Source organism: Lontra canadensis, unplaced genomic scaffold, assembly GCF_010015895.1.
Source record: "Lontra canadensis isolate GAN:19392208 unplaced genomic scaffold, GSC_riverotter_1.0 scaffold74, whole genome shotgun sequence".
In the NCBI taxonomy this organism is placed as follows: Eukaryota; Metazoa; Chordata; class Mammalia; order Carnivora; family Mustelidae; genus Lontra; species Lontra canadensis.
The window spans coordinates 4,458,955-4,479,017 of NW_022631068.1; the positions used below are offsets into that span (position 1 = coordinate 4,458,955).

Genomic DNA, 20,063 nt, shown 5'->3' on the forward strand with positions numbered 1-20,063 from the left:
GATTCTGGCTCAGTCACCCTTCTAGACTGTGGGCTACTTACTTAAGTGTTGACTGGGTGTTACAAAGGAATTTAGCAGATTTCCCTCCAAGTGTTACACACACACGGAGAAGATGGCCCATGCTGGAGAAGTTTATGTTGCAAGGATGAAGCAAAAAGGTGGATGGGCCCAGGTCACAAAAGGCCTTGAATTCATTCACCATACTGAATGCTTCCTAAGTGCTCCTGGACACACAGGAAGTGTAGATACATCAGTGAACAGTAAATCTTACCTGTTGGAGCCAGCAGCTATCCCGGCAGTATAAGGACAAATATTCAAAACTAATATTTGATAGATTCTGTCCTATAGTTTACAGATAAGAGGAGTACATTCAGAAGAGTGTAGCAATAGAAGGTGTCATTTTCATTCAGCAAATTCACCAAGTATCTACTATGAGTTAGGCCATCTATTATGTGCCAGAGAAATGAAAGCAGAGACAAGGCCCTTACCCTCATGGTACAGCGTTGGGGGCAAAACCAAAACAAACAAACAAGATAATGGTACATGCTGAGAAAGAAACTAATGGAGGGCTGCTGGAAAGACAGTGGAAACTTCTTGAGTAATGATGGTTCATATTTGTGGAGAGTTCTTAGCAAAAGCTTTGAGGTGGGAAGATGAGCCCTAAATCAAAGGCTGAAGAGTTGGGTTGATATGGAAATCAGGTAGGATTATGTGGAGTCTGGTACACCAAGGTAGTCAATTTAATTGGATAAACATGTGCTAGTCTCTGGAACTAAAGCTTGGTCAGTTACCTACAGAAATTACTGCTGCCCACTCCTACCCAAGAAAGCGTTCTGTAGTTTGAGTACATGTTAGGAAAGGGGGAAAAAAGGCATGAAGCACAGAACATTTGTGTTCTTCCCACCCAGCAGCCATAATGTCACTTTCTGAAGGTATGGAAGAGCCACTCTGTCAGCTGCTTCCCATTGTCTAGGATAAAGTTAACACTTACTGTCTACGCACTTTACACGTATTGTCATTTTATCCAGTGGCTCAATGGCTAGTGCATTCATTATCCCTGTTTTGTAGGTGAGGAAGTGGAGGTGGTGAAAAGTCTTGATCTTGCTCAAGATCAGGCTGACAAAGTGACAGAAAGAGGATTCAGACTAAATGGGTTCGATCTGAGTCCATGCTTTCACTTAACCACTGCACTTAAAAGACTAAAATCCTTAAAACGGTCCGCCAGGCTTCGGCACCTATGAGTGCTCTAGTACGCCCACACTGGCTCCTGCAGTCCTCTCTGGACCCCAAGGGAATCAGAGACCCCAGGAATCAGTGGAGTCTGAGGTCCTTGCCTGCGCTCCGCCGCCTCTGCCAGCAGAGGGCGCCGCGGGTCGGCCGCCCCCTCCACTAACAGCCCTTTCGTCGAGTTAGAGACGCACAGAGGGCGCGGTGCCCACTGTAAACCCGCGGCGGCGGGTCTCTGAGCTTCTGGGTTCAGGGGCGCAGGCGAAGGCCTCCCGGTGAGACGTGCGTGGCGCGAGGAGGAGACAAAAGTCACATCAAAGCCGGCAACACTTAGTACCAGATTCATCGCCGAATCTGCGCGCGATACACGAACCTTGGCGCTGGAGGAAGCGGAGAACAGGCTCCAGCCCCGCCCACCCAACTCATGTGACCAAAGACCGCGGCCTCGAGGCCGGAAGCGCTCCCAAGCCCGCGCGCGCGCGCGTTCTCGCATTTCTGGGCGGCTGTGAGGCTCCGCGAGTTCCGTCCCTGCCGCGCGCTCGCGCTCGTCCCCAGGCTTCCGGGCCCGGAGAGCTCGGCGGCGGCTGCGCGCGCGCTGCCCAGCCCGGTCCCCGCCCCCAGGCGCGCGGGGTTCCGGGACAACACAGCCATGTGCTCGTTAGCGTCGGGCGCTGCGGGTGGGTATCCCTGGCTATTTAGCTCCCTGCTCGCCCGGCGCGCAGCCCGCGGGGCGGGAGAAAGACCTGCCTTCCGCTGCCCGTCCCGGTTGCGGGGCGGGACGGTGGGGCCTGGCTGGGAGTGGGGGAGGCGCTGGCGAGGGCCGCGGGGGAGCGGGGCGGAGGGCGGCGCACCCCCCACCCTGCTCCTCGTGCGTGCGCCTCGCACTGGCGTCGGTCCGGCGCCGGGCTGATGATTTACGTGTGCTAGGCGGCCGGGGCGCTGTGGAGGACGAGGACGACCTGCCAGAGCTGTCCGACAGCGGTGACGAGGCCGCCTGGGAGGATGAGGACGATGCTGAGCCCCTCCACGACAAGCAGCAGACCCCCTGCCTGTTCTGTGACAGGTTCGTCCGCCTCCGTGCCAGGCGCCACCCCTAGGGTGCCCGCGCCCGGTGCGTCCGTGTGGTGCGTTCGTCTGAAGCCCGGCCCGAGCGGCCTGCCCACGAATCCTTGAGCCCGTGGTGTGGAGTGAGGGTTTGTTGAGAAGGAAGCGCCGTGCTGTAGAGGGAAGAGCCCTAAACTGGAAACCACGTCATACTAGCTTCTCTTCAGCCGGCCTCAGTTTCCCCGTGCGCGAACTCTGAATCTGTGGTTCCCAAGTCTAGCGGTGCACCCTTGTCTCCTGAGACTTTAAAGGATGCTCAACCCGGCGCCTCCGCCTTTCCAAATCAGGCGTGGGACCTGGGAATCTTAGATTTTTATAAAGGCATTTTCTGAGATGATTCTAATGAGATAAGTTTGCCAGTCACTAAGCCAGATCATCCCTCAGGGCCCTTCCAGCTTTATCGCTCTATAATTCATTAATGGGTACAGAGCTTCACAGGTGTACTGTTTCCACTTGAGCCATCTGAAGAATCACCTTTCTTAGGTCGGGGCTTGCCATCTCTTGAAGGGAAAGGAATTGATGCCCTTTTCACTTAGGGAGAAAGAAGCTATGGTATCAGTAACTCGTTCACAAAGGGTTTGTCGTATATCCAAATCCACGTTTTTCCACTTAAATTTCTGCCTCTTCATCTCAGGAAGCTTTGACTCTGGTCAGCCTTTTGGAAGTGGGTGTGAAAGAGGCCTTCTTGGCATGGGCCAGTGTTACTTGAACAAACATTTTCCAGTTTCCCATAAATCTCGGCAGGGTGCTGATTGGTGGCATATTAGCTCCTCTTGATTCGTCATTGTTCTCCCATGTAGCGCCATTTGCGTGGGTACAGAATGTCTACTACACTCCAGTTGCCGTAAAATAACATTTATTGAGCGTCAGGGATGTACTTCGTGATAAGCCGTATAAGTGCAACAAGGTAAACATTTGTTGAAAACTAATGACTGCATAGGTGCTAGGCCTGCGGAGGGGATAGGTAGCTCCTTGCTGTGTGTTCCTATCTCCAGTATCCTTCAGTTTCACAGGTCACTAATGAAGAGGCTTGGTCCTCACAGTGTCTATAACACAAGTACTTTCAGAACACTGCAGGGTCATCTTTGGAATAAGCACTTTGGGAGTATGCCAGCTGTAAAAATTACATTTTATGCTTTATTTCTAAAAGCAGTCTGAGCTCACACAGTTCAAAGCCTCTGGAAGCAGCATTGACACAGAGCAGAAGAGAATCTTCTGTAGGGAGTTTTCATCTCTTGACAGAAACTATCAAAGGGAGTTCTCGTCCTTAAAAGCTTTTTTATAAATTCAATGCTATTATTTGGCAAATAAATTAACTTTGACGTTTAAAATGTAGTTTGTAGGGTATACAGTGGGACAGAGAGGTATTAATTCCCTTTAGAAATGCTGGGTCCCTCTCATCTACAGGTATGTTTGCTTTTTCTTATTTGGATATAAAACAGGACTTAGCAGAAGTGGGGGGAGTGTGTATTTCACCTGAAATCAATATTTAGACTTTTGAGGGAACTGTTTCATGAAGTTATGATTTCATTTTTCAGGTTATTTACATCTGCTGAAGAAACATTTTCACACTGTAAGTCTGAGCATCAATTTAATATTGATAACATGGTCCATAAACATGGTGAGTATTTTTTAGACTAAAGGAAATTTTAGTTGTGAAATTTAAGTTCAAACTTTGTATTCCTCCAGACCTTTTCTTTCCTACACAAGTTCAGTGTCATGAAAAATACAACAAAACCTCTCTTATGAAGTTTTTTTTGACAAGTGGCCTTCGAAGGAGGACTAATTATAAATCATTCTTCTAGATGAGATTCACTCTATTTAAGCTTATATTGACTGTACAACTAAAAAGGGGGATAAAAGCAACCTTGGCATATGATTGCATTTTTATCATATTAGAATCAGGGAGAGCAAGGATAGAGGTGGACTTTGGAAAAGGAGGTGGGTCATTGTGAAAAAAGACAACTTACCAGTTCAAAGCATAACATGAACTTCAGGGCAAAAAGGTTGAGTTTGGTAAGAGTATAGAAAAAGGAGTGATGAAGTTAAGGTGGTAAACAAAATATTTAGATGATTCTTTTGAAACTTGTGTTTGAACATACTTCACTTATAATTAAGGTCTGCTTTTTCCAAATGTATGCAAAAGAGCCACACTGTTCCACTAAAATTAACTAAATACAGGGTTGGTTTTTTTAGTCCCTGTATTTGCTATCATCTAGAAAAGACATTCAATGTGTGATAAAATGTGTTTATAAATCATAAATTCAGCTGTGGCTGCTTTTATAAGACATGAGTGATTTATTGGTTTTTTTGATGTCCATTTTTTAAGCTAAATTGGAATCATACTTTATAATTTTTAATTTTTTTTACTTAAATAGGGGTTTTATATGCTATTATGCTTATAAAACATCTTCAGTGCTGTTATGTTTCTCATAACAACATTTTTCACAACAAATAATACTCAGTTGGTTGGATATCCTGTTACTTTTCCATGTTTTAAATGGTGCTTCATTTCTGGAAAGAGAACAAGCCTCATTGTTTTTTAATTTATATCACTTAATGTAAAAGCTTGTGTATCATTTGAATACTCCATGTCCAGGCAAAATTGTAATTTGGTAGGCACCCTAAAAATAGGCTCAAATTATCGGCTGCCAAATACTTGTTAAAATCTATAACCGAATTTTCCTGATTTGTATTGTTCTTACAAATGAAGATTTGAATTCTAAAAATTAATTTCCTACTTTTTCAGAAATGCAAGAAAAACATTAGAAATTGTTATCCATGTGGCTGTTTCTCAATTAAAATACTCAGAAGTATTAAAGTTGTTATTTCTAATTCTTAATGAGAAATTCAAAATATTTAAAGTTGTAGTTTAGAGAATAGAAATATTTTATCTAATCAGAAGCCTCTGTAGAATATGTCATTTAAACAAAATGTATATTAAAATAGGTGAATTATCTTTTTTTTTCCTCATTAGGACTTGAATTTTATGGATACATTAAGCTAATAAATTTTATTAGACTCAAGGTAAGTCAGTAGCTTAATTTACAGTTTTGTTTGGAAACTAAAGAAATACCACAGTGCCTATTGGGGTGTTGATTTTAGAAGAATACAAAGAACTGCTATGTAATCATACTGGGGTAATCATGGACGTTAGGAACTAGTATGACATAACAAGCACCAAGTAAATGAATACACACCATGCTTAGTAAGGTATCATTTTTAACTATGTCCAAGAGGTGAATTGGTGCTATGTGAAAAAATAATTCAGTGTCAGATAATACTGATACACAGGATTTCCCTGAATCAGAAATAATTACTAGTGTGATTTCAAGTACTGTGGTTGTCTTTTTGTTCTATTTTTCAAATAGTCCTTTTTTTGCTTCTATTCCAATGAATGTTTATGATGCTACTTTCCCCAAATCGAAACAATAAAAAGGTGCATTGAAACCATATTGCTTAATCTAAGCAATCATCCAGTCAAGTTAATGAAATGACAGGTGATGCATAGACTCCTTAAATACAGATTTTTTGTGAGGTAGACGTTGTTCCCTTTTTTTATTTTTTTGCTTAGTGTTTCTACTTTTTGCTGGGTGGGGGCGTTGTGACTATATACAATGAAATACTATATACAATGAAAAAACATGCAATTAATTTTACATCCAGAATCCTACAGTTGAGTATATGAATTCCATATACAACCCAGTGCCTTGGGAGAAAGAAGAGTATTTGAAGCCAGTATTAGAAGATGACCTATTACTTCAATTTGGTAAGATGAACCTACTGGGTCTTCTTTAACACAGGGTCATTTATAATGGCAAATGGTGGTTAAGTTTTCTAAGAAAATATATCATCGCCTTAATTCTCTAAAGACTTTACCAGGTAGTTGGTTTCAGTATGAAAGCTGTTTGAAAGTTACAGTGACCATTACTAGAGAGAAATTTAGAGGTAGAAGTTTGTTTTAATACTGTGTATAAGATGTTCTGAAACATAGGGACACTTAAGAAAATAATTTTTTTAAAGATTATTTATTTATTTATTTGACAGAGAGAGACAGCGAGAGAGGGAACACAAGTAGGGGGAGTAGGAGAGGGAGAAGTAGGCTTCCTGAGGAGCAGGGAGCCAGATTTGGGGCTCGATCCCAAGACTCTGGGATCAGGACCGGTGTGGAAGGCAGATGCTGAACCACTGAACCACCCAGGCGCCCCAATAATTTTAATTGTAGACTAATTTTTAGTCTACTAAAATTGACTAAAATTTTAATTTAGCTAACTTAACTAAAATTAACTGAATTTTTAATTTATTTTTAATTAACCAAAATTTTTATATCTGATTCAAAATCATTTTTTAAATTTTTTTCTGCTTCAACGTAACATTAAAGTAGTTTTAATAGTATTTGCTGCTTTTGTCTGATGCATTTAGATCAGATAATTGACTTAATTTAAGACACCTAATTTACTGAGATTTTGTTTTGATGCAAAACAGATTCCACTCAAATTTCCAAGGGCTCATCTACACACATTAACTCTACAGCCTTCCTTGTGGCAGGGCTACTTTCATTTCTTGACTATAGCTTTCTTATTTGCTCTGTGCACTCACTCATTTCCTATTTTACTCTTTCTAAGATTTATTTATCTGAGAGAGGGAGAGTGTGAGTGTGTACATGTGAGTGGGCGGAGAGGTTGAGGGAGAGAATCTCAAGCGGAATTACTACTGAGTGTGGAGCTCAAGGTGGGGTTTGATCCCAAGACCCATGAGATCATGACCTGAGCTGAAATCAGGAGTCAGGCTCTTAACTGAGTGAGCCACCCGGGCACCCCAGCTCATTCCTTATTAAACAAGGATCTTAGGAAAATTCTATTAGCTTCTTATAGATACTTTATTGTTATAACTTATCAGGGTTAAAACTTTTTTCCCCCTTATGTATACCATATTTAGATGTAAAGCATTTGCTCTCTTCAGCTCAGTAAGACCATTCTAAAAGGACATGTCCCTTCACATACAGAAGTTTGACAGTGTGGACTTGAGTAGTTCTCTGATTAGTGAGAGCTGTAGAAAACTACTCATTTCCTTGAGAAGGATAATCATTAAGTTGTATGATACTGTGATGTAGTAGTTAGGACCTTGATGTTGGATTCAGGAACTGTTTTACCCTGGACAGAACTTTTTGTTACTAAGTTTCCATCTGAGATTCTTTCTGGCTCCAAAATTTGGTGAGTCCGGGTTGATTTTTTCCTGTTTTTACAAATTCTCTCTAATCTCATTTCTCCCCCAGAGTGATCAAAGTGATCTCTTTGATAAATGACCAAGTGCCCACTAAGTACTCTTCATGACTTCCTAAATTCAAAATCACCCACTGAACACTCACAGGATAAAAGTGGTACATCAAATGCCTTAGAAACATGAAGAAATGACTCTTTCCCATAGGGAGGCCACAGTCTTAAAGAGTATTTTGTTTTTAAATGTCTGTCTTGTATTATGAGGTCAGATATGATAAGTTTTGTGAGAAGTAGAAAAGGTAGTATTGTTCAGAAGAGGGAGAGGTTATATCAACACATATTTGTTGTATGCTGGTCACTGTGGGTGCAGATCAGCATTGAATCTAACTCTCCAACGGGAATATTAAGTTAATCTCCTTCAGCCTTAATTTGTAAAAAGGTGGTAATGACACTTACCTTGTAGAATTGTTGCGAAGATAATGCATGTTAGCGCAGTACCTGTCAGAGGGTTAACTGCTTAATAAAGGAGAATTTATTGTTACTAGTAAATAAATAAGGTCTACAGGAGTTTGGATGAAGAAGCCATGACTGTGATCTGGAACACTCAAAGAGGCCAGTAAAAAAGGGAGAACTTGAACTGGGCATGTCCTTGAGTGTGCTGCCTGCGTTCTCTCAAATAGTGCTCCTAGCCCTTGGTGGAGAGAGACAGAAGAGAAGGTCATTGCTGTCTTGGCTCCAAGCTTATTGACCACTGAACCTCCACTGCCTTTCAATAAATATTTATCAAGCATCTGCTAAGTATTAGGCTTTGAGGATTTAAAGGTGATCAAATTAATTAAAAAAGATGACTAAGAAAATAGGCAATACAAGTATAGTATAAGGGGAGGCCAAGTAACTATGAGGAAGAAACCTGGTAAACACTAGCGTAGCCAGATAATCACATCAGTGATAAATCACATTGTTGTTATAAATTCTTTATAATGTGTGATGAGAATGGCACTTTCCCTCTAGTCTTCCTCCCCAAACCCAATAACCTCAGTCAAACCATGAAAATCCATCAGACACACAAAGTAAGGGTCATTCTACAAACTTCCTGATTAGTACTCCTCAAAACTATCAAGGACATCAAAAACAAGAAACATCTGAGAAATTGTCATAGCTAAGAGAGGCTTAAGGAGATATGACAACTGAATGAAATTACAGTATCCTGGATAGGCTCTTGGGACAGAAAGGGGATGTTAGGAAAAACTAATGAAATCTGAGTAAATAAAATGAGTTTTTTTTTTAAGTACAATGTAACATTTGGAAAATATTCCACAAAGTGTCAGTATTCTTTTATAAACAAAGAACCATTAAACCTTGAGGGACAAAGGATGAAACACTTGATAGAACAATAGGAAAAAGTACATGATGAAACAGTTCACCAAAGAGTTCGAAAGTAGCCCATCAGTGAGATACCTTTTATTACCTATCAGACCGGTAAATAGTTTTAAAATATGACGTATTTTGTTGACAGAGAAGTACAGGCACTGATACATTGCTAGTAGAATGCAAATTTAGCAACACCTAATTAAACTGTATGTGCCCTTTTTAACACAGCAGTTTCACAGATAAGAATCATTGCGTACATGTATTTTCCAACATTCTGAAAATACCTGTACGCAAGTTTATTCAAGATAACATTGTAATTTCTAAATATTGACAACAGCCTAAGTCCTCATACATAGAAGAGTAGTTGAGTAAACTCTGGTAGGTCCACACCATCTATTAAAAAAAAAACAACAACAACCCAAAGTTCTCTGAACTGATAGAGTGATTTCCAAGACATACGGTTAAATAAGAAAAGGCAAAGCTCAAAGGAGTATCTATGGTATGATATTCTTTTCATGTAAGAAAGGAAGGGACTTGAGAAAATGCGTGTGCCTGCTCATTTGTGTAAGAGAAATACAGTAAAGATAAACTAGAGACTAAAGAGAGCAGTTACGTATGGGGTTTAGTGGGACAGCGATAGAAGGGCACAGTGGGGTAGACGTAACAGGGATAATGGGGGAGTGACATTTCTTGGAGAATGTACCTTCTATATAGCCCCACTCTTGGGATAGAGGTATTTTATTTCTCATAGCCTTCATGTAATTAAAAAAAAAAAAAACAACAAAGCAACCAGGAGGTATGAGGGTAGTGGTGGTGCAAAATGGAATACAAACACTAACGAATGAACTCAGCTATATTAACACAGGACTAATGTAACTGCTGAAGGGGGTAGGGAAGGAAAGAGTTGTTTGAGTCACTAAAATCTTGACTGGATATTGCAAAAAAGACTACATAAATTCTGTAATCTAGTCAGGAAAGGTTTTTCTCATAAGGTTTGAGCTAGCAATTCTGGGACTATTACTTTCTGTAATAGCATGGACAAGTAAGTAAATATATTACGGACAATAAGAGCTAGGTTTCTCACTGTTGGGAAGGAGGTGTCAGATAAGGAAGTACAGAAGGATGAAATGAGTCCTATAGTGATAGATTGGAATCAGAGTTACCAGTATCAACTCAGTTTTTAATATACATGCACATAGGTAGGGGAATACAGGTGTCTGTGCATGTGTGGGTTAGTATACACACATGTCTTTCCTGGCTCTGTTGAGAAAGCTTAGAAAAACCCCAGTAGCAGTAAACGTGCCTGTTGCCCAGATTTTAACACCATTGTCCAATAAAAAATTTTTAAAAAGTTTGGAGAAGTGATTGATTCCATGGATGGCATAGGGCGATACAAGATGACTCTGGAACAGTTTGCTCCACAGAGTAAGGAAGTGCTTAAAAAGAAAAGGTGGGGAGCTGGGGGTGGGAAGAGGGGACTTACACAAGAATACAGGAGCCAACCTGAAGGACTCTTCATGGCCAAACCTGGAGGAATTTGAGGAACACAAAGTGATAGTGTTGGGTTTTAGCTCATAGGATAGAATAAATATACCTAAATCCATACTGACGTTATCAGCTAGATATGGAGCTAAAAATGGAGAAGGAGCAGCTCAAACCTAGAGTAAAATTTTAGAAGGGGAGAGAGAAAATGACCATTATGCAAACACCATAGTAATAACTTGCAGAAAAGATGCACCAATGGACACTAAGATCAGTGGATAAAAATTTAATATGAAATAGGATTTGCATAGTTCAGAATATCTCCCCAAGAAGTTTAAATACAAAGGAGATGTTAACTTTTTTTCCAGCAGACACTCCCACAACTGACTGATCAAGGTTAACGTCACCATTAATAAGTCCTATTGACACCTTGGAAAAACGCACTCAGGATACAACATCATTTTTCTGCTGTACTTTATTCCAATAATGAAAAAACATCAGACAAACTCAAGTTGACAGACTGACTGTAAAATCCGTACTCTACAGGAGTGTCAGATACAGTTTTTGGGTCCACTAGTCTCGAAATAGTTCAAGGTGTTGGATATTTTAGTTGTGATCTCTTACATGTTTTTGAATTTCTCTAATTCATCAGTCATTGATGGGGTGTACTTACGTTTCTATGAAGAATTGTCTGTTTTTGCCTTTTAATTCTATCAGTTTTTGCTTTTGTGAGGTATATACTCATTTATAATTGTTATGCCTTCTTGATGAATTGACCGTCCTTTGTGGTAGTTCTCAGCTGCCAAAATGAAGTATCCAGGTGATCTGAACCTCCAGAGACAGAATGTAGATGTGGGAATTCATCTTCCTGAACATGGTTTAGAACTTTGAATTAGACTTTTGATAAATTGTAGTTATGGATCTTAATGTTGACTGAATCCTTTCTCCTTTTCAACATTTCCTTTATATGATTATCTATATATTATTAGTGTTGAAAGATTACTCTGTCTTTTATTGCAGCAAAAAGCAAACAGAGAAACTTGCTGAAACAAAGAAATCAATTCCTTTGTTCAGTTCTCATCTGTAATTTAGACCAACAAGCTGGCTTGTAAACAGTTTGAAGAAGTTTGAAAATGAGTTGTAGTAAGAAGTAGAAAATATGGTGTACTGTCCTTAACATATTTTGTTGTTCTCATTAATTTTTGGTGAAGTAAATAGCAAATGAATCTATAGTTGTTTTAAAACAGTGATTCAGTATTCTGACTAATTGGAGATTAGTGGCATATTGTACTACTGCTCTTAGAAGAAGTTCGATGTAGGCTCTAGTCTCTAAGTTGTATTCTCATGTATTTGTTAAGCTTAGTTCTTTTTTCTCAACTCTGTAAGTGTCATAACTAAAAACTGAATATGGAAAAATGAAGCCATATTTCTTTCAGTGCTGTACTGAAGAGAAAATATATCTGCATCATTTTTATTATTTTAAGTTGATCAGAAGGTTAATTGGACTGATTAATAGACACTGGGATTTTGACCACAGTCACTAACTCCATATATTAACTTCTGTTTGCAGAGTTGTTAGTTCTACAGTGGAAGTTAATGACTTTATACATCAAGATATTAAAGTTAAGTCTTTTGATATTAGGAATTAGGATGTCATAATACCAGCAATAAGACATTGGTGTATAGATTACACTATCCATTACCTAGGATAAAAAAGTTACTGAATGTATAGAATTCTTTATGTACACACTGTCCTTAGTGAATATCTAAATGTAATGCCTGTTATTCTATAGATAAAGACTCAGAGTCTGAGAAGGGACCTAGTGTGGTGGCAAGAATATGAACTAGGAGGGCAGGCATGGGTTTGTATCTTAGTTTTTTTATTAAATCACCAAGTGACTTTGGGCAGCTCCCTTAATTTCTCTGAAATTTATATTTCCCATGCCTTAAAATAGGGATAAATATTTATATCTTAGGTTTGTTTTGAGGAAGAAATAAGATGTAATGTATGTGCTTGGAAGAAATTTGGTGATCAATACATATTAGGGGGGCACCTGGGTGGCTCAGTGGGTTAAAGCCTCTGCCTTCAGCTCAGGTCATGATCTCAGAGTCCTGGGATCAAGCCCCTCTGCTCAGCAGGAAGCCTGCTTCCTCCTCTCTCTCTCTCTGTCTGCCTCTCTGTCTACTTGTGATTTCTGTCTGTCAAATAAATAAATAAAATCTTTAAAAAAATACATATTAGGACTTTTTCTTTCCATTTTTTGCTTCTAAGTTTGGTTCAGTATAATTAATGCTTTAATATATGGTTAATTTAGCCACCTAATGAAAAAGTTAGACTAACAGAATGCTCTTTATATTTAAATGGAAACAGTTTGGATATTAAAGATTTATTTAACTAGAAGTACTTCTTATTTATTTAACTAGAAGTACTTCTGCAACTATTTCTCAGTTGGCTGCATAATAGGCCCTTAGTATATATTTATTGATAATATGTTTATATTTGCTTCATTGTTAGAAGATGGCATGATAATAATGTCCATTTATTTCTTTAGATGTAGAAGATCTTTATGAACCAGTGTCAGTCCCATTCTCATACCCCAATGGACTCAGTGAAAACACATCTGTTGTTGAAAAATTGAAACATATGGAAGCCAGGGCACTGTCTGCTGAAGCTGCATTAGCTAGAGCACGTGAGGATCTGCAAAGAATGAAGTAATTTATCAATCTTACAGAATATTAGTTATTTAGATCCCCAAAGTAATACTGCTAATAATAAGGTGGAATATGGTAAAACATTTCATGTATTGGAAAGCACAATGTGGGTATTTAATTTTAAATTTATTTTAAGTTAATTAATGGTATGCAACATTTTTATATGTTGTAGTTGATTAACAGAATTTTGTGGTTTTGCTTGTTTCCACATTCTTTATAATTACTTTTGTGCTTGCAGTTATTGTTCTAGGAGTGTCGTCCTCTTGAGTGCTTTTGTTCTTTGATATTGCCTTCCTTTGAATTACTCGGTAATCTAATAGAATCTAATAGATTTTTCCACTTACTTTTTTTCTCCTAGCCTTTTAAGGGGGAGTAATTAATATTTTTTAGGTTTGGGGACAATACAGTGTTGAAATTTTTGTTTTTAAAGAACCAAAGTATAATTATGTAGTATTAGAAAATGAGATACATAGGATGATTTTGTCCAGTGAGTAAATTAGCCTTCTACTGGTTTACTTCACAGAATATACTTCACAGAATTTAGTGTGCATGTGAATCACTTGGGAATTTGTCACACTGTACATTCTGATTCAGAGGTCTGAAGTGGGGCCCAAGATTCTGCATTTCTCCAAAGCATAGCTTTAGCTGTTGGATTTTTGTAAATTGGTTGCCATTCCCTCAGTACCCATTTGATGGTTTGCTAGAATGTCCAGGGAACAAAGTGTAGCTGACTGTGGTTCCCTTTCCTTTTTGAGATTTTATGCTGGTTAATCTAGTAACCAACAACTTCACTGTCGGCCCCCCAGCTTAGCATCTCTCCCCCGTGCATACATTATAGATACTTAATATGTTGTCATCAGAGAGGGAATTGAGTTTTAGAGCTGCAGTGGGTGGTGGTGGTGTAGGTAAATAATTCTCAATTTGGGTCAACTTTCTGCCCATATACCCTTTGATGAAGTATTGTGGTTTCAAAAAATCTTAATAGTGTTGAAATATACCACACTGATTCATTCACCTGCTAAAATAAGATTTTAGAACAATAGAAATAATAAAATTGAATCAAAATAATGTGGTTTTGTTCAGTTGAAAGATACAAACAGCTATATAATCTGTTTCTGTGGTTCGCAGAAGGCATGTTTACGTCTGAGTTTGCATATGCTGTTGCTTAAGATCCAGCAGGGGGAGCCTTCCGTTGCTTCAGATAGAATGTTGAGTTAGAGGCTCATCACGCTGCATACCAGACTCCCTCCCTTTTCTTCTCCCTCAACCTCTAGCCTTTCCTTTTTTCATGGTCCAATAAACCTGTCTCAAGGGTGTATTTCAAATTGATTACAGACAATTTGCTCAGGATTTTGTGATGAACGCAGATGTCAGAACCTGCTCGTCATCTACTACTGCCATTGCAGACCTCCAGGAAGATGAGGATGGCGTTTATTTCAGCTCATACGGGCATTATGGGATACATGAAGAAATGCTAAAGGTTAGAAAAGAGCATAAAGTGCTCCAAATCCGTACTAAAGGAAAAACCGAATGAAACAAGTTCTTAGTATATATTCTGTAGGAACTGGGTTTTTTTTGTGTTTTCTTAGAACTGCTTTTTAAATCTCTTTGGTGCCTAATAGTGCATCTTGGGTTGAAAAGACTATAGGAGCATCACAGCCACTGTAAATTCGATTTAAGATCCTTCTTAATCTTTATGAAATTTTACTTTTGCTTGAAATAAAACATTGGAGAAAACTGCTGCTGGTTTTCATCTTCTCAAGAGCAACTATTAAATAGTAACAAATTATACATTTGTCTTTTAATGTACAAAGGGGATGATTAATTTTAGTGTTCTAAATAGTAATATTGACTTCAGTTTGGGCAAATAATTTTTTGGTAAAAAGTTTAATTGTAAATAATTTTTATAATTGTCATAGCATAACTTTGTTACATTTGAAATCATTGATATGTAGAATTTCCTAAATTGGTCAAATCAGGTTTTTAAATTTGGTTGGTTTTAATTTTTATAATGATAATGTCCATATAAAATATAAATAAATTTCTAGCCATACGTAGTAATTACACATTTGATTATGTATTACAGATTGTAAAATAGTAACATCTAATTTTTTAATTCGGTAAAACTATAGTAGAACAAGTGTTGGAATGTAAAAAACTTCATGAAAGTGTTAGACGTTCATCTCTGTGAATTTTAGATGCCGACAAAAAATGCATTCCTAAATCCTTCCTCACAGGATTGTTTTATTTTGGAAAGCCTGGAGACCATGTTCCTCTGACACAGATAGATTTAAAATAACCAGGGATATTTAATAATAACATGTATGTATTTTGTTGAGTCAGGTTTGCAAGATCACAGGGTGGAGGTCTCCTGATTAATAGTAATTGTAATTACTTGGGGTCTGTTAAAACAGTGTCATGTCATTCCTTTAATAATGACATGTCACAGTAGGTTGTACTTTTTGTTATCACTTGGGTAATGGCATAGCATTATAAATAACAGTTATAAGTGATAAATTATTTTAAGTCGGAGTGAGTTTGTTTAAAAGAAATTGATTTACTCTGTTTTCTTTGTTAAAATTTATTGTGTCTAGAATTCTTTTTAAGGGGTTCACTTAAGCCCATGTTTGTCATTTTAAATCACCCCATCAATTTAAATGCCATGAACCTTTAATGCCTTTAGTATGGAAATTGTGTGGGTTTTCAGACAGATAAGGTTACTGAGACTCCCAAGTAGGTGGGGCATAAATGTATCCTAGATACAATCATCAGGGAAATCCATTTTGACTACTTATTTCCAAATGTCTGTCTGGACATTTGTCTCTGTATATCCATAACTAGAGGATCTTTATACCTGGTCATATATCTTTAAGTCCTTTTGATGTACATATGGATTTAAGAAATTCCACCTTGAAGTTCTCAGTGCTACATTTTCCCTTTTAGAGAATCATTTAAGAATCCCTATTAATATAATTTTCCATGCCTCACTTCCCATTAGCTGTTACACAATGTAATTACCTCTCCTTGGGGATGACTTGATTAAGTATTCATAAGAAATAAGCATATATTCCATGCAAAAAGAACTATTTATCCAGTTTATATTTTGCTAACTTACATACTGTGGGTGAGTAGGAAATGTTCTGTGTATCAAGCAGTATTCTGTTTCTTATCAAAGCAATTCTTAGCTCACATAATCTGTTTAAGGTTGCATTATTACCACAATCTCATTTGATATTTATAAATAATTTAAAATTGAGAAACCATGGATAGGATTTATTTTTATGCTTAGAATTGGCCTTGCTTTTATGGGAAGAGTATTTGGATTTTTTGGTTGCTTAATCTCAGGTATTTCAATGATGGCATATGTTGTGATTATAATTAGAAATAAAGGTACTTTGTGATCTTACTTTCTAGAGTTTGGATGAAGATAACATTTTTGAATTCCAGAGCTAACAGCTGATGGAAGGATGGATTACATGAACTTTCAAAATCCTTTGCCACTTTATCTTTCTGAAGAAGAGTCATTCTTGACTAATGTTGTAAATCTGAGATGTATCAGTCTCTTTTTTTCCAAGAAAAATATTGTTCATCCTGGTAAACATTTATCACAGATCAAGTACCATTACATTACTTTTCTTTACTGCATTCTTCTGATTGTATCTCCATTCGACTCATGCATTCCTTCTACCTTCATGAGCCTGTACCTTTAAAACATACCATTATATATACATAAAATTCGTAGGATATACTTTTCTGTAGTCTCATTCTTAAATTTTTTCTTGTATTTGTAGGAATAATTCCATGGCACTTTACTAGTCTTCGAAAATGATGTTGCTTCTTAGTATTAGAGCTCTGATTTTATTCTTCTTTTGTGTTCCTTAGTTTTAATAGGCTGGTGAAAAAAACAATTTTTAAAATTTCTATTATCTTATTTTGTATTGAAGTGTTTGTGTTTTCTTAGAATACATTTTTACAGGTGGTTATGAGTGCTAGTCTTTTATTTGCCTGCATTTTCATTTTTAGTGGTTTTCCTTTCAAGACTTCAGTTACTAAACTGAAGCTCTGCTATGCCCAAGGCACTCTGGTATACTTTGGATTTTATTGCACGTGAATGAAAGCAGATGGATCTGTAAAAAGAGCCCGGATGAAGGACTGTAGTTGAGGGAGCAGCGGTGCATGGATTTAGGACAGGCGTTCGGGTGCTTGTGATCAAGTTGGAGCAGTGGTGAGGCAGTGTGGTTGGCGAGAGCTTTCCAAGTGACTGCCTCCTAGACTGATGTTCACCCACCAGAAATCACTGGCTGTAGTACAAGATGAGTATAAAAATGACAAATGTATGGAATGGTACACATTTTTTTATATAAAGCAATTAGAAATAATACCATCAGAAAACATGGAATTAATTCTGCAGTTCCACATTTTTTTTATATCTTGTAATTAAGTAGAACAACTTGGCTTTTAATTTGAGACATTATATGGGTTTGGGGGGTTTTTTTGGCCTAAAATTGTTTTTTGAAGAGTATGGATTGCCTGAATTTTGATATCATAGTATTTGCTGTAACATTTCTTTTTACCTAGTGTGAAACCTAAATAAAGCTGGAAGTCCTATTCTATTTTTATTGTGCTCATTTTATTTACTTGGCAGCAGAGGCCCTTTCTGCTTAATTTGCTGTCTGTACGTGTCTCAACTAAAGTAATTGAAAAGGGAATCTGCTCTATTCATGAACTAAAATAAATGTTCACATTCGATGCCTGCGTCAGTCACAGGTCATGCGAGACTCCAGAGTGTAGAAGTCTCAAATGTGAGCTGCAGGGCTCAAATGATTTACCTTTGGGATTATAGGCTTTTAAGCATCATTTCCTACTACAGACATTTCTAGAAACAAAACAGGATTATAAATCAGATAGGTGCTGATCAGTGACTTTCTTAGAAAAACCATATTCCGTGTGGCTTCATTTTTTATATGTAACCACAACTTTTAACATTTATCTGTTTTGGCTTTTTTTTCCTCCCATATTTTAACATAGCATTTTAACATTTAACCTAGTAGACTCCCTTTACTATACGTTTTCAGGCTCTAGACTCTAGGCCCTATTTGGTGGAGCAAAACATCATGTTCAGCTTCGTTAGCTTTAATTATCAGTTGAAGTCTTGAAATGATAACATGTATCAAGACAAAAATGTGTACATCTTTAAGAATTTAGACCTTATCCAACTTTCAGTAATTTTCTTTGTGTGTTGGCGTTTCTATTTTTTATTGTTTTTAGGACAAAGAAATTAAGCTTAGCTTTCCAAGCAAACTAACAATGTGTGATAAAATAACAAATATCTTCCTAGAAATTTTATATTTTCAGTCTATCCTATAAACAGAATGTTTTTCTTTCTCCACTCTAGGACAAAGTACGAACAGAAAGTTACCGAGATTTTATATATCAAAATCCACATATCTTCAAAGACAAGGTGAGTAGCATTGGCTACAGAATTGTACCTTTTGCAAGGCTCTTGGGCGGTAGAAGTCCTCATTTGGGTCTCATTGTGCTAGCAGTTGATTTAGTGTACTCTGGCTTTATTTCATGGGAGACTTTTATGACGCTTCTCTGTGGTGCAGAATCCTGATAGCAGAAAGGCTGATTAGTGCTATCATTCAGTCTACAGATTTTTTTTAAATTGAGATTCATTAATTACAGTAACATGGTTTAGTTAAACTTTACTTATCCAGATTATTTTGCTTATACATATTGTTGATCTACTGTGATTCCTATGAATTTCAAATGTATCAGATAAGCCCTGTACCAAAGCATACTTTTAGTGATTAGTATATGTTAATTAGTTAAAAATTAATAATTTTAAGAAGTTATAAGTAGGGTCAAATATTGTAAGGTAGAACTTAAGTGCTTTCTTTTAAGACCTCATCTGCTCCTTTATAAGACACTTTGTGTTTTATATTTAGTCTTAATACCATTTCAGGTTTTTTTAAAGATGGAATTTCACACTGTGTATGTGTGTGTGTTTGAAATTTTTGTCATTTGTATTTCCTCCCTTATGAATTGTTTTCATTTTTTCTTCACTTCCTCCTTCTCTCCTTTTCTATGTTGGCATGTTTACCTAAAAGTTCAGATTTTCTGTTTGTACTTTCTTGGTGGAAATTAGTCCACTAATTTAGTAAAAAATATTATCATTTCTGCCACATATATACTTTGTTTGGGCATTTTCCCCCACCCTTTCCACTTCAAGAACATGTATATTGATAACATACCAGGTTTTTATAATTCCCCTTTCACCTTCATTTTAAAAGATAGTTCTCGGAGGTTATTTTATAAGCTTTACGTGATATTGCAGCAGTGGCTAGCAATCTTTATATTTTAAAAAAATCCTTTTCCTGATTTGCATTTTGTTTGGAATATAATACAGATTGGCTTTTCATTTTCCATATCTGTTTCCCAAGAGCTGTGTTTTACTTGTGGCTTAACTGAGCTAGACAGTTGGAATTTATATGGTTCTCTGGTATCTTCACCAAAGCATTAGCTAATGAAAGGTTTATGATAGTACGTGTTTCTTTGTATTTGCTGATCCCCTGTATACACAAATAGGTGATTTCATTTTTAAAATCTTGGTTTTTATCAGTTCTTTGTACTTAGCTTTTTTGTGTGCTTTTTACATGTTATTACAGCAGAGACTAAGAATTTTTTTATAGTTTTTATATTTATACCCAAGTGCTGGAACAATTTATTTAATATGTCCTAAAAACCATTTTGTTTCCCGTGAAGCAAATGTGTTACTATTAAAAATTTTGCTTTCTATTTGTAGGTAGACTGTGTTCAGATTTTTATTTTATTTTTTTCATTAATATGTTATAGAGAAATTAAGCATGTACTGGTCTGGGCATCATTAGTCCTGCCTGGCTTCTCAGGAACCAGATAAATAGTAATTTTAGAGAAGTGGGTGGA

General features: G+C 37.4%; 1 protein-coding gene across 3 annotated transcripts in view; it reads left to right on the forward strand.

Annotated features, from left to right (window-relative positions):
• Positions 1-1,740: 1,740 nt before the first annotated feature.
• PRMT3 (protein arginine methyltransferase 3) overlaps positions 1,741-20,063 on the forward strand; it is a 128,359-nt gene continuing 110,036 nt past the window's right edge. Inside the window, exons 1-8 of one of the 3 annotated variants that reach the window (XM_032881206.1) lie at positions 1,741-1,904; positions 2,155-2,290; positions 3,870-3,952; positions 5,309-5,358; positions 5,998-6,100; positions 12,956-13,115; positions 14,451-14,595; positions 18,511-18,576. In XM_032881206.1, coding sequence (XP_032737097.1) covers positions 1,877-1,904; positions 2,155-2,290; positions 3,870-3,952; positions 5,309-5,358; positions 5,998-6,100; positions 12,956-13,115; positions 14,451-14,595; positions 18,511-18,576 — 771 coding nt within the window. In that variant the 5' untranslated portion in view covers positions 1,741-1,876. The remainder of the gene's footprint in view (positions 1,905-2,154; positions 2,291-3,869; positions 3,953-5,308; positions 5,359-5,997; positions 6,101-12,955; positions 13,116-14,450; positions 14,596-18,510; positions 18,577-20,063) is intronic. The other 2 variants (XM_032881205.1, XM_032881207.1) reach the window with 2 other exon arrangements.